The 14,116-nt window shown below is 43.2% G+C and overlaps 1 protein-coding gene across 1 annotated transcript; it reads left to right on the plus strand.

Moving 5' to 3' along the window:
- Positions 1–1,836: 1,836 nt before the first annotated feature.
- On the plus strand, positions 1,837–13,972 carry THEMIS2 (thymocyte selection associated family member 2). Its single transcript, XM_054999584.1, has 6 exons — positions 1,837–1,941; positions 6,977–7,117; positions 8,397–8,618; positions 9,101–10,113; positions 11,703–11,874; positions 12,776–13,972. Exons 1-6 carry the CDS (start codon positions 1,848–1,850, stop codon positions 12,874–12,876), a joined length of 1,743 nt encoding a protein of 580 aa, XP_054855559.1. The 5' UTR covers positions 1,837–1,847; the 3' UTR covers positions 12,877–13,972.
- Positions 13,973–14,116: the final 144 nt, after the last annotated feature.

Below are 14,116 nucleotides of genomic sequence, written 5' to 3' on the forward strand. Positions count from 1 at the left end.
GTTCTTCTTCCCTCTGGCGTTCAATTGCAGCACTTTATGCCAACAAATTGTGGGAGAGGGGGCCAGTTTTCAAAATGGCTTAGATTGCCTTATGGAATATAATGTGGGTGGGTGAGGGGAAGAATTGGGAAGAATGGCCCACATCTCTCTCTTTGGGCACAATCCAAAGCACAGTGATTCAGGACTGTCATGCTTGCTCAAACTCATGACAGAATAGTTTGTTTTTACACACTAATACTACATATTTTTAACACAATGGGGAGCCAAAGCAGCTTACATCATCATACTCTTCCATTTTATCATCACAACAGCAACAAGGACTTTTCCTGGTGGGCCAATGGTCTGCCCCCACCCCCATCTCAGTGATACAATTGGCCCGGCTGGGCAGGCAAGCAAGGTCTTTCTATCTCCTGCCCTCCTTCGTGGGGCTAGGACACAGGAGAGATGAATGGTAGGGCCCTTTTCCAGGGCTGTTTTTTCCTCCCAGTCTGCCCTTGACAGTGAACATGTGCAGGTACATTAGACTGAGAGAGTGACTGGCCCAAGGTCACCCAAGGTCAAGCCTGAATCTCTGGGACCCTAGCTCTGATAGTCTAAGTATTACACCAAGTAGGCCATGTGCATTTAGCCTCAATTTTGGTTTGATTGGGGGGGGGGAAGGGAGCAGGATTTTTTTGTATTTTGTAATATTCCTTCATGGTTTCCCTTTTCGTTATGCTGAACCAGCATATTAACATTGTTGGTCAGGCTTTTTTTTTTTTTTTGGCTGATGTGTATTTGCAAACACAGCTTAATAGAATCCTTTGGAATTAAAATGTGCTCTAGAAATAATAAAAGCACAAATAAATCAATGTGCCACACAGCTTGTTCCTGAACCTGCATTTTAGCTATATGACAGTGGAAAGCCCTGGCGAAACGCACCGGCTTGCAGAGTGGTCTATACATCCATTCATGAATTGAAGGGGCTTTTACTAACTGACTCCTTATGAAAGTAGACACGGGCTCATTGTTGCTGATTTAAAAGTTACTGTTCTCCTTCAAAAGAACTTTGCAGGTAGGATCCAACATGAGACCTCTGACTTAGAATGCATTCATTAATTCCAGATAATGTTCCCCCGATGGCTTAAGAGGGACCTCGGATTCCTAGCCAACCATAAGAGCCAATGGCTCACATATCCCAGCCTTTACGTTGTTAATTGTTTCACTTATTTCACCCTGCATTCAGTGTGGTGTCTCTCCCACTTGGCTGTTATTGCTTGGAAGTGTCTCACGCCTAATCTGGATAAACATTTCTCTTTTGATTGGATCTTTGTAACCCCTTCCACGGGGCTAACAGAAGTACACTTCTACACATCTGAAAAAATGAGCCCTTGACTCATGAAAGCGCGTGCCCAAATCAATTTGGATTTTGGATGCAGCCTTCAGCTTTTCTCAGAAGCATGGGTGCCTGGTTGCGATGATTCAGGCATGTCCAATCATGACACATCCAAAGCACACAGGAACTAGGCTGATCTTAAAATCAAACCTGCACATGTAATTGACAGGTTGACCACCAGTAGGGTGAAACCAGTTGGCATAGCCCACTACCGAGAGGGTAATGCTGCAAAAGCGCTATTTTCTGGTAATTCTTGCATGCGATAAAGCAATTTCCCTGTGTCATGTTCCTCCCTCCCCTCGTAATGCGCCAAGAATTAAATCCAGCTTTGGGACAAGTTCTCTCTTAGTCAGCTCTTAAAAAGAGGAAGTGAAAGTCACATCTGAATTTCCATATCACCAGTACAACTGTCCAGTATTGCAGCTGCCAGTAGCACGTTCAGCATTGCCCGTGGAAGACAGTAGACAGAAGTATGGAGTCTATGTCCTTACAACAGTACATCTGCAAGTTGGATCTCCATTCCCTACCCCGCGTGGTGAAAATCTGCTCTGGAGTCTACTTCCAAGGTAACATCACTAAAGCTGGGTTTCAGGCTAATTCAGAGGGGGTGGGGGGGGATGAACGCAAGTGTCAATGCCGTGACAAACACAAGGGTTCGATTTGTGCCAGTCTTTTAGCACACTGGGTTAATCGGGCCAAAGCAAAGTTAGCACATTGTGCAATCAGATGTGACAGTAAAATCAAAAAGAGTCCAGTAGCACCTTTAAGACTAACCAATTTTATTGTAGCATAAGCTTTCGAGAATCAGTAAAATCAAAGAGTCCAGTAGCACCTTTAAGACTAACCAACTTTATTGTAGCATAAGCTTTTGAGAATCACAGTTCTCTTCGTCAGATGCATCTGATGAAGAGAACTGTGATTCTCGAAAGCTTATGCTACAATAAAATTGGTTAGTCTTAAAGGTGCTACTAGACTCTTTTTGATTTTGCTGCTACAGACTAACACAGCTAACTCCTCTGGAGATGTGACAGTGACGCGGTTAACAATACTTCCAGGTTGCTGAAGGGGTGTTTATATTTGCCTATTAGAGCAAAAATACACTGGGGTCTCATGGTACCTTAAAGATATTTAAATCCTGTATAAGTTTTTGTAGACAAAAGTCCACTTCCAGCACCTGAAGGAGTGAGATATAGCCCATAACAGCTTTCGCTAAAATATTATTCATCTTTCCAACACCACCTAGGCTTCTCTGTTGTGATACAAGTTTACCCAAAGGCTGAACTACAACGTAAATCAAGGTCCGCGTTTTACTATGCCGTAAGGGCTGTCTTGCACAGTTTTGCTGAGGAAGTCATGTCCACTGAATTTTCCGATTCTCACGGCAAGAGTTGTGTGGCTTCTCCTTTATGGACCACAACGAATCCTGCGTGATTGCATGCATAAATGTGAACAGCAGCTGGTTATTGCCAATCCCCAATAGTTATCATTTATGCCACCCATCTGCTATGAGGTCAGCTTGAGTCAGAAGGGAGAACAGAACTATTCTGGCTAGACAGCTGTTGCAATGTAGTGGCTCTCTGACTAAGAATGGGGGTTGGGAACAGGGTCAGCACACAAAACTCCCTGGGTCAGTGAAGACCACTCACTTCTCTCACAGATTCATTTTCTTCACAAGGTGGCTGTGGAGCTAAAATGAAGAGGCTAGTTGGGAGAAGGCTGGGATAAAACATGTGAAAAGAGCATACCATGTTTGTTCAGAGGACCACTGCTAGCAGCAGCAGGCTAGCTCGATCTATCAGATCTCGGAAGATAAGCAGGGTCTGTTAGCTTCTTGCATTAAAAACCTTACAGGGTTGCCGTAACTGTTACAAGGATAGCAACTTACACACACCGAAAGACTTAGTGCCTCTCTTGAACAATGGGCACCTCAAAATAAAACCAGATGTGAAGGAAGAGAAGATGTGGAACTGAAGTAGAGAGGCTACGGTATCCTAAGAGACTTCAACAGTACTGTAACTTTGATTTTGTAATAGATGAATCCCCCCCCCCAAAAATGGACATGGTGGAAGGCTTTTATTTATTTAGATATTTATATACCACTTTCCTCCCAAATGGCGGCTCAAAGTAACTTACATCACTTCTCTATATTCTATGTTATCCTCACAACAGCAGCACAGAAGGGAAGGTTAGGCTGAGAGAGAATGGCTCTAAGGACGCCCAGTGAGCTTTCATGGCAGAATGGGGATTCAAACCTGGGTCTCTCAGCAAATAGACTGGCACTGTACTGCACTGGCTCAGAGTGGCTGCAGACAGGCAGGCCTGTCGAACACACACAAAATCATGTAAAGAAGCCCTGCAGGTCGTTTCTGCTTCCTCCAACCTCTCATGCTTCCCTGATCTAAATACCCCCCCTAGAAGATGCTATTTGCTCAATGGCTGGGGTAGGGTGGAAGAAGACAGCAAGTCTGAAGCTTGAGCCAGATGTGTGGTTCAAAGCTGCAATCTTCTATCCAACCAAATTATGACAACTTGCAAGTCACACCTTTGTAATCTGTAGGCTAGGCTGCTGCAATGTGATGAACGTTGGGCTGCCCTTGATGACTATGAGCATCACAGGATGCAGCATATGTAGACTGATGCATCCTTGCTGTTGTGTACAGAGAGCCCATTACACTAATGCTACAGCAGCTATTACTGGTTTTGAGTTAGGTTCAGTGTGTGGGGTGGTGGTGGTGGTAACATTCATGTAATTGTGTACTTTCTGATGGTTATGATGCGTTTATTTTTTGAATCAGTTATCTGCCCCCCAAGTCCTTGAGAAATTTACCATACTACGTTTTGCTTATCCAGTATTGCAGATATTGTTAGCCATTTATGGGAGAGGCTGTAAAGCAGAGGGGCAGGGTGAGACATACACTGAGGCATAACAAAGGGAGAGAGGAAGAGTAAATGTGATAGTAAGAAAATGCTCTACTGGACTGCTGAGCTGGATAAAACTAGGGCAAATTTGAATCTCTAAGAGCGCAAGGACAAGGAGACAGTTAATGACAATTAAATCCCAGTGGGAAAAGCTTGTTAGTCTGTCTCTTTGGATGATCAAAAAGAGTCCAGTAGCACCTTTAAGACTAACCAACTTTATCGTAGCATAAGCTTTCGAGAATCACAGTTCTCTTCATCAGATGCATCTGACGAAGAGAACTGTGATTCTCGAAAGCTTATGCTACAATAAAGTTGGCTAGTCTTAAAGGTGCTACTGGACTCTCTTTGATTTTGCTACTACAGACTAACACAGCTAACTCCTCTGCATCTTTGGATGATATGGGCTTTAGCTCATGAAAGGTTACGCAACACACAAATGTGTCCATCTTCAAGGTGCAGCAAGGCTCCATGTTCATTCGAATGGAATTTCAGTTCCTGTTTATGTAATTTACTTCACAAAAGAGCCAGCACGCAATATCAGCTCTTCTTATCAAGACCTGGCTCTGCCAGCAGAGGTAGTGATGACCAGAGGGCAGGGCTTTTACAGCAGGGGCATCTCAATTTGCAGAATGCCGTGCCTCTTGAGGCTCACTTGGCAACCTACTTGACCGTCTGTTAGGCACAGATCAATTTTTTTCCTTTTTAGCCGAGATTTTAACAGAGGAGGTTTTATGGTCTGCTGAGAATGATTTCTGTGACTATAATTTTAAGATGCTCAGTGTTTATTTAATATTTCAGTTGTGGCTTTTTAAAAAAAAGCTTGCTTGGAGTCTCTGGGGAGGCTCCTCAGAGGGTTTGTTAATTTCATCTTCTCCTCCCCAAAGCTCTGTCAATTTCATCTCCCATTTGGGGAGGCAAAGATGAAATTAACAAACCCTCTGAGGAGCAATCTCCGCCAGCTCTGACTTTTAAAACTACCCTCATGTAGAGAGGTGAAATTATGCTTCCTGACTAACATTGTGTCCCCATGTAAGATATCTTGTGCAGATTCTTAGATAGCTGTGAAAGAAGACAAATCCAGGGGGCTAGGTCTACCAACAGATTTTAGCCATGACAGCTGAAAAAGAGCCTCCAAGTATGTAAGAAACTGACAGGTCCACTGATCTCAGAATTGCCTTCTTAGAATGACAGCAGTTTTCAAGAATCTGTGGCAAAGAAAGGCTTCCCCCAGCAACTTTTACATGAAGATCTCAGGGATTAACCCTGTTCAGAGGTCATATGCCACTGAACATTAGTATGTGAAGGGGAAGGAACAATAATGATAGGAATCTATTGCCTTTGCGCCCTGTATGTGGGTTCACAAGAAACATCCTTTGTGCATTCTTCGAGGGTATCCAGAAAGCATATAGCTGCTTCTTGTTCATGCTATACATGCTCTGTCTTTTAAAACTAGGCTTCCCAACATTGCGTCTCCCTACATTTGAGCATCCCTGTGTAAGATGTTTCGTGTAGAGACTCTAACCAGTGGTCACTATCACATTTATTTAGAAAATGTATTTGCTGCCTCCCTAGAGACCCACTAGAATGCCTACAGGGTATTGGAAACAGGACAGTATATACCTCTGTTCTGATCTAACCAGGGAAGGGGGGGATCTTCTTAGGGTCTTTAGAGATGTGCCAGCATCTGCCTTTGAAAGGGGCCTGGCTACTTCACACGGACAAGGGCGCCCCCTTTTTTATCCTTGCCAAACTGTACAGCATGAACAAGGACGATGAACATCCTCAAAATAGATGTCGACATCAATGTGGGGTAGGAAGGGGGAGCATTTGAGGTTGTGCAAACTGAAAAGACTGAAATAGCACATCTAATTTGCATGACTCACATTTCTGGTGCGAGAGCCCTGCCTGAAATAGATGGTGTGAATGAAAAGGAGGCAGGTGGGCTAGATAGGGTAGGAATGGAAAAACAGAAACTAAATAGAAAAAGGATCCAGGCGAGAATGAAAGTGCGATCTACTAATTGGAGCACAGCCCCAGAGGTTTGAGATTTGTCCTGGATTTGAGTTGGGCACCACATCTTTTCATTTCTCATTTGGGACTTGATAAGGAGTTTTGAGGCACCTCAGGGCCAAGAACTTCGAGGGGTTACAGTTTATGCTCCCTCTACTAGTTTGTTGGCTCCCCCCCCCAGTTGTTGTAAGCTGCCTTATGGATCCCTAGTGGATCAAAAATGGGATCTACATGGTTCAAATAAATCTCCTTATCCTTTCTTAGCAGTCACTCCTTTGCCCTCTACCTTCCTGGCTGGTTTCCTACTTTTGCACTATTTAAAGACGAGAGATTGTTTGAAGATCTTCAGTCCTATGCTCCTTAAACATATTTTTTGCTTGTTAATACTGCTATGTGACAATCAAATGCATGTCAATCATTTAAGTCTATCTAGATAAGGCTATCTACAACAGAATCACTGGGACAGGTAGCATGCTCTATCCTCTGCAACCAAACAGTTAAATATTTTTATTCCCGTATATGGTATATATCAGGTTGTTTCGCTCAGTATCTTAAATGTTGTTATATAAATCACTTGTTTGGTGTTAAAAAGTTTACATTTTGTAAAATTAAGAGGTATTAAAAAAAATTTTTTTACTCCCGATTACTGACTGAAATTTCTTCTTTCAACAGGGTCTGTTTATGAGGTCTCAGGTAGTGAATGCTGCTTATCAACGGGAGACCTGATCAAAATTGTCAATATCCAGCTCCAGAAAGTCAACTGTGAAAGCACTGAGAAGGATCACATCATTGAGCTTCTGCCAAATTTTGAAGGTACACAGGCGTTCAAAATCTCCATGTTGCAACAACCACAATCACAGCGTTAAAACACTCTTGAGCGGCAAGTCACCAATTCAAATCTAGCTTCAGATGCAAATTGACTAGGAACCTTCAACAAGCCTCTCTCCACTTTACCCTTCGTGAAACTGTAAATGGGGATAGCTTTCAGGACCCAGGTTCAATTCCTGGCACGTCCAGTTAAAGGGTCTCACTAGCAAGTGTGGAGAAAGACACTATCCTGGTGAATTACTTATGGGGCAGACTAGCCCAATCTCAGAAGCTAAGCAGGGTCAGCCTTGGTTAGTGCTTGGATGGGAGACCACCAAGGAAATCCAGGGTCACTACACAGAGCCAGGCAATGGCAAACCACCTCTGAACGTGTCTTGCCTTGAAAACCCTACAGGGTTGTCATAAGTTGCCCACAACTTGACAGAACTTTCCCCCACCAAAGCAGGCAATACTGTGCTCTGTTGACCGATTTCAGTATACGGTATCTTCATATTCAAAAAGAGTCCAGTAGCACCTTTAAGACTAACCAATTTTATTGTAGCATAAGCTTTCGAGAATCAAGTTCTCTTCGTCAGATGCATGATACAGAGACTGGTCAAATATAGAATATATTTATATTCTATATATATTTATATATATAGAATATATATGTTCATTATGGGTTAACACAGTCCTAGCTTACATGGTTGTTGCAGTGATAATATATGCAACACAATCCCACTCTGTTTATTAGTCAATATTTGGTGAATTGTTACAGGTTATGGCTATAGACAATAAACTCTTTTGATTTAACCAATCCCACTCTCTGCTTGGATAAGTTATTCTCCATCTTTCCATTGGGCATGATGGTAACTTTAATTTCTGATGCAAATGAATCTTCCATCCTCAGGCACTGTTAACATCTCCAGGCTTGCCTTGTTCTGAGGTGGAAGATGACTACACTCAAGCAGTAATCCGGAGGAGGGGGCCTCTCTTCCGAAGCCAGCTCAGCTTTACTTTTTTGCACACTTAAAAATGAAGTGTCGCATTTCAATCACAACCGCTCCTGGAGGGATAACAAATAGCCTAGACACTCTATTTAAAGCAAAAGTAGAGATCTTGAGACCACCCAGTTATGTACTAAAGACCAGCTTCTACATTTTAGGGTTGCAGATAGGGGGTCGTGAAGAATGGTTCTGGAGTGCAAGTCTGCCTTAGAGAGGGTGACAGCCCCAGCTGTGAGCAAGGAGCCAACCCTAATCCTGTACCTTCACAACTCCCCCAGGTCTCTTCCAGCCCACTCCAGAACGGCCACACAAAACGAGGCGTTTCCTCCCACGGTCCTACTCGTTTAAAGGCAAATCCTCAGCCTGTGACGAACAGCAGTACACACTCCAGGAGATCCTACAGTCACCCACCTTACAGGGGAAGATGCTGAAGTGCCCGGATATTGGCAGCAGCAAATACCAGCTGTGCCCTGTGTATCAAGTAGAAGCAATTATGCACTGTAAGTACAGACTAACCTAGAGGTTTTTTTTGTTACTTAATAGAAATGGGGTTGTGACTGCTTTCACCTGTACACATGGGTGCTTGGGTTCTACGACACAAAAAACCAGTACTTTGTTCTTGTACTGCAACTCAAAGCTAGGGATGGCTAGTTCTTGCTGTGTTACTAAATCCTTATCTAGACCACTCCTTGGGCTTCAGGGTTTTTTTTACAGTTAATATGGCATAGCAGCTTATTAGTTATAATACTTCAATGTAAGTTCATAGCAAACATGTGAAGGGGAAAGAGCAGCAGTGACTACCAGACAGGGAAAGATCAATGCTACAATCTGCTCAGCTTTTTATTAGCAGATTCCTTATGCCACCTGCCTTTATTCTTTTTCTGAGCACCTTAAGATTCAGGCAGCTATCCCCATTCTTCCATACCTTAATGGGTCATCTCCCTCCAGAGCTCTTATTGCCAACATATCACTTCTCTTCCAGTGCGAAATGATGTGGTGAAAATCAACTCAACGCTGGATGTCGAGGTGGTTGACGTCACCGAGCAGTCTCAGCACGTCCACTTCATCAAGCCGCTAATGCTGAGTAAGGTTCTACTGATGGATAATGTGCTGCCAGTGCGGGCGGAGATCCTTGGCGCCCCAGAAAACACCCCTGTCTTCCACAGTGAGTGGGTCTGCCGCCTCCAGCGAGGCTGTAAGGTTCAGATCCATGGCAAGGTGTCCTCGTGGAAAATCCTGGCCTCCTCTCGCAAAGGCAGGAAACGCGCCTTCTTCATCTCCAGCGACTATGAGGGCTGCTTTCGCTGCTGCCCACGTGAGTTTCATTCAACCACAGAACTGGCCAGAGGTCTAAGCATGGCCAGGAAACTGCATGTGGTAGTCACCAAGGACTACGATAGCAGCGATGGAGAGCTTCCACTGTTTGGCATAGGAGATAGGCTTGAAGTGCTGAGCCTTGCAAGAGGTGCCACAGATGTGCTTGAATGCAGCAGAGACAATGGAGACGGAGATATCGAACGCATCAAGGTGCCCCTGTTCTTGGATGCAAGCTTTGTGGAAGACATTCGTGACAGCAGGAAATACACCCTCCAAGAAGTGTTGGAACACTTCCAACTGCCCTGCGAGGTCAAGGTGGTGGCCAAAGGCTCTGTCTCTGATCCTCTTGGCTGTGTCTCAGTGCTGACACTGGAGGCCCAGATTACAGAGCCTTTTCTCACTGTCAGTCTGGAGGAGAAACCATCCGTCACCTTTGAAATTCCTCCTCGGTGGCTGGACATGTCTCTGTTCTTCACTGGAGGCCCAGTGAAGCCCACACCTCCCTCCAGCCTCAAGGTAGAAGAATTGACAGAGGCTTTTTATTATAGTTTGCTAAACCTACTGCCCAACAACACACCTGCCCCTCCAAGGCCCCCTAAGCGAAGAGTTTCAGAAAAGAACAAGAGTCCCGAAAGGACTGGCAGAGAAAGGGAGAGGAAAGCATCAGCACCCGCTAAGGTACTGAAGAAGGGGTAGAAAAGGAGAGAAATATGGTACAGTCATGAAAAGCATATTTCGATTGGGAGCACAGCTGGTTTAAGCTATGGGAAATTGTTTAGTTTTAATAAAATTTAGCCACATGATTCAGGAAATGGTCACAAAATCTGGAACTTGGGCAAGGAATCAGAGCTCGTGGTGTGTGTGTGTGGGGTGTGTGTGGGGGGGGGGTGTGGTGGTGGTGGTAATACCTGTTTCTATCATTCCAGAAAAACGGTAGGATGAAGGGCAATAGAAAAAGTAGACAGTGTGTGGCTGTATGTCAGTCAACTCTATGTGGAGTGGAAAAATTTCAATTTCTACAGATTTATTGTTTCATAAAATTAATGACCATGAATGGATATCATTGTCGATACAATGAGGCAAGCTTGGCAGTTTCAAAATTGTAATTAACATTTTTAGGCGATTAGCTCTATAATGTGTGAGAGTACTTGTATGTTTTCTTGATTTACAAATGCAGTAATTTGTAACTCCTTAAAAATCATGTTATGAATTCGCTTGATTTGACTTGTATAGCCTATCAAAACCAACGCTAAAGTGATGTGTCTCCACCTCACATGGTGGAAGGGATTCAGTGCTCACTGATCTGTTATGGGACAAATTCAAATGATGTTACTAAGGACTCTTAGTGACCTCTGAGGAAAAGAGCAAAAATTCTCTTGCATTAGATGAGTGGATGAGCATGTCTACAGCCTATCACACTGTTCTTTTGAGTGTGCTAAAACTACAGGGGAATGCTTTACAGAGTTACTCTGGCCTAAGCCCATTAATTTCAACTCTACATAGGCTACATGTCAACAGTTTTTAGTGCCTTTGGGTTTACCACACCTCCTCCCCCCACCACCTTAAATTTAAACAATGTAAGAGAAATACAAGCTATATCAGCTTTAAATTTAAAATCCAATAGAAATAATTTCCACATGAAGCTCTGAATATAACATTTAAACCTCACTTGATTTCCCACCCCCACCCCCTTCATTGAATATTTCCGTTCAAGTTTTTATAGGGACCAAGACATAAGAGGAATATGGGATTTAAAAAAAATGTTTACTAAACAAGTCAAAATAAATATGCTCTGTCTGATCATTTCTATTTAGGGCATATGAAAATTTTCTAATTCATGAGTTGGATCCAACAAGCACTCAATTCTCACCCAATTTCCCTCCTTATTATACCCCCTACTCCACCTGTTTTTAGCCCGAGCAATCCCACAATACGCAGCTTAGCATTTTTGATGACCAAAGTGGACCCCTCCTCTCCTCACTTTTTCATCCACAAAAAAACTAGCAGATCCAACCCCTATTTTTCCAGAAAACTCTCACCATTGAGGGGGACTTCCATCTCTTGCAGGAGGAGGAGACGACAACGGCTGGAGTAGCCAATTACTGATTAGGAGTTCCTAGAATGAGCTTAAACTTGATCTTCACCATTCCTCTCTCCATAGGAGGCAAGCATCCTCCCCAGTGCTAGGAATGTTACCTACTATTACTGTCTTCAAGTATAAACTGCATTCAGAACAAACTTTAATGTCACCATTTTCCTGTTATCAGATGACTTCTACAGTGTCAAAGAACATATGTCAAGAGATTGCAAAACTTCCGTACCCTGGGACTCATCAAGCAAGAGCAGATCTAGGTAGTCTGACCAAACCAAACCAATACAGTATTGAATACGGACCTCCAACATCCCAGAAGACCACCAAATCCTCCAAACAAGCTATAGGTATGATTATTTCTTCCCCTACAGGAAACTGATTAAAGGGTGACCTGAACATTCCAATATACCCACCCCTGACATAAGCATTTCTTTAAAATGATCTTCGGAAAGCATTCCATAAAGGTTGAAAACAACACTAGCACATTGCACTCAGTTGAGGCAACTGAAACACCGAAGCAAGCAAGCAAAGCAGAAGTTTAGACCTTTTAAAAGGCAATAATAAATACCACATCTTAACAAATAATATACTCCAACTACCTGTGCTAATTCCCCCCTTGTTTCAAAAAAACCCTGAGCAGCCTGTGCATGGCCAAGAATAGAACCACATTGATGAACTCATTTTAAACAAGAATCTCTCTTAAATCGAGGGAACTGAACTAAATTATTCTCAACTGGGACTCCCAATTTAGGAATTGATGAATTTGGGGAAAGGCTGGGAAGGCAAAATGGTCTAGGAAAAGGGCTATGCCACGCCTCTCTCACAGAGAAAGGGGCTGCCTATTGGTCAGCAGCTGACTCTTAGCCTGGACGAGGCAAGCCTTCTTGGAAGAAGCCAACTCCCAAGCTATCAGTCCACCAAGGCCTTTTCTATTGGTCATAATAGCCAGTCTGCCTCTGGATTAATGTCTGGGATAATGGATTCAAGAGATGGGACGATTATTAATGCAAACTGTTCCTAACAAAGTAGGCAACCAGGATTTCAATCCCTGCACAGCAATCCCTGGGCAGCAGGTCGCTGACTCTTAGCTTACCTCCCAGTGCTGATCAAATGGATCATCTATTCGGTGATTCCAGGAGCTCCTCGAAGGAAAGGCCAGATAGAGTAGTACAGCAACTGAACACAACCGTTTCGGCAGCCTAAATCCATCACATGTGTTCAGACTAGCTCATTCTCTTTCTTTTCCAGACACACGTTCCAACGACAATTCCAACCATGACTACGAGGAAGTTCATGAAGCATTTCAAGAAACTGTTCACAAAATGCAAGGAGCTACTATTAAGCACTGAGGCTCCAGTCTACCAGGTCACCAGTATACGCAGTTGCTTGTTCATATTTTTTCCCCCCCATTATCTTTGGTCAGCAACATCTGTGTTGATTTTGGAACCAGGGCTGGGAGACAGATCTTAAGCAAGTCAGTAGAGGTCATAACTTAGCACTTCTCGGTCCGAAGCTAGCCTGCCAGAAGGCCACATGTTCTCCTTACCCCAGGAAGATGAAAACTAAGCAAATGCCCTCTTTGTATCTTTACAAGGTACTTCATGTCCTAACGAAGCATGACCACAAGACTAGTGGATTCCAATCCTACCGCTTAAGACTAATCAATAATGTCAAAGACCCATATAAGAGGAGGAAACTGCCAAGTAGGAGCACACATGGGCACAAACTTGATTCAGGGAGGTCTAACCAACGCAACAAAAAGGATCTCTTTCTGCCCTTTCGTTCAGCAAAGTTGTTCCTGAAGTTAGACTCAGAGGCAGCTATATGAAATACCACTCATAAGCTTGACCAGTATAAACTATTAGGGGAGCATGTAGTGGTAGGTTATACCACCATCTAGAGATTTCAGTTGAGAGTGTGAAACATAGCATTCCGGTACTTAAAACTGTTCTCCAGCCTCCAAATTCTTGAATTACATTTTAACAAGTTATCCGTAGAGAAATGACATAAGGATTTAGTAACCAATTCAACATAACCCCTTTTTTTTTGCCTATTTCAATATTGACTTTTAAAGACCGTTACTGTTTGGCACCAGTATGTCGTAAGGATCGCCTATGGCCATGCAAACCTATCCAACCACTACACTCCTCTTCCGAGGCCCTGCTTCAGGTGCCCCTTGATTTCTGAAGACAGGCGAGTGGCAACCCAAGAGAGGGCCCTTTTGGTGGTGGTACCAAGACTGTGGAATCCCCTCCCCAGGGATATTTGTCTGTTCCCTTCTATCACTGGTTTTTTTTTTTGGTCTAGCATTCCCTCAATGATCTCTCCCTTCCCGCCCTGTGTTTTTAATTGTTGTTTTTACATCTGTGTTTGCTTTTATAATCTTGTTTTTATAATGTTCTATTTGTAATTCTTAGCAGCCTTAGTGGCCCTGATTGGACAGAAAGGCAGGGTGTAAAAATTTTTTTGTAAATAAACAAATAAATAAAGCACAATTTCATTGCATTTGTATGGAATGCTGTCAACAAAACTTTTTTATATACATTTGTTAATTAACACTTTGTGTTATATTGTTTGTTATATTTTGTT

This window comes from Eublepharis macularius, chromosome 15 (genome assembly GCF_028583425.1).
Source record: "Eublepharis macularius isolate TG4126 chromosome 15, MPM_Emac_v1.0, whole genome shotgun sequence".
In the NCBI taxonomy this organism is placed as follows: Eukaryota; Metazoa; Chordata; class Lepidosauria; order Squamata; family Eublepharidae; genus Eublepharis; species Eublepharis macularius.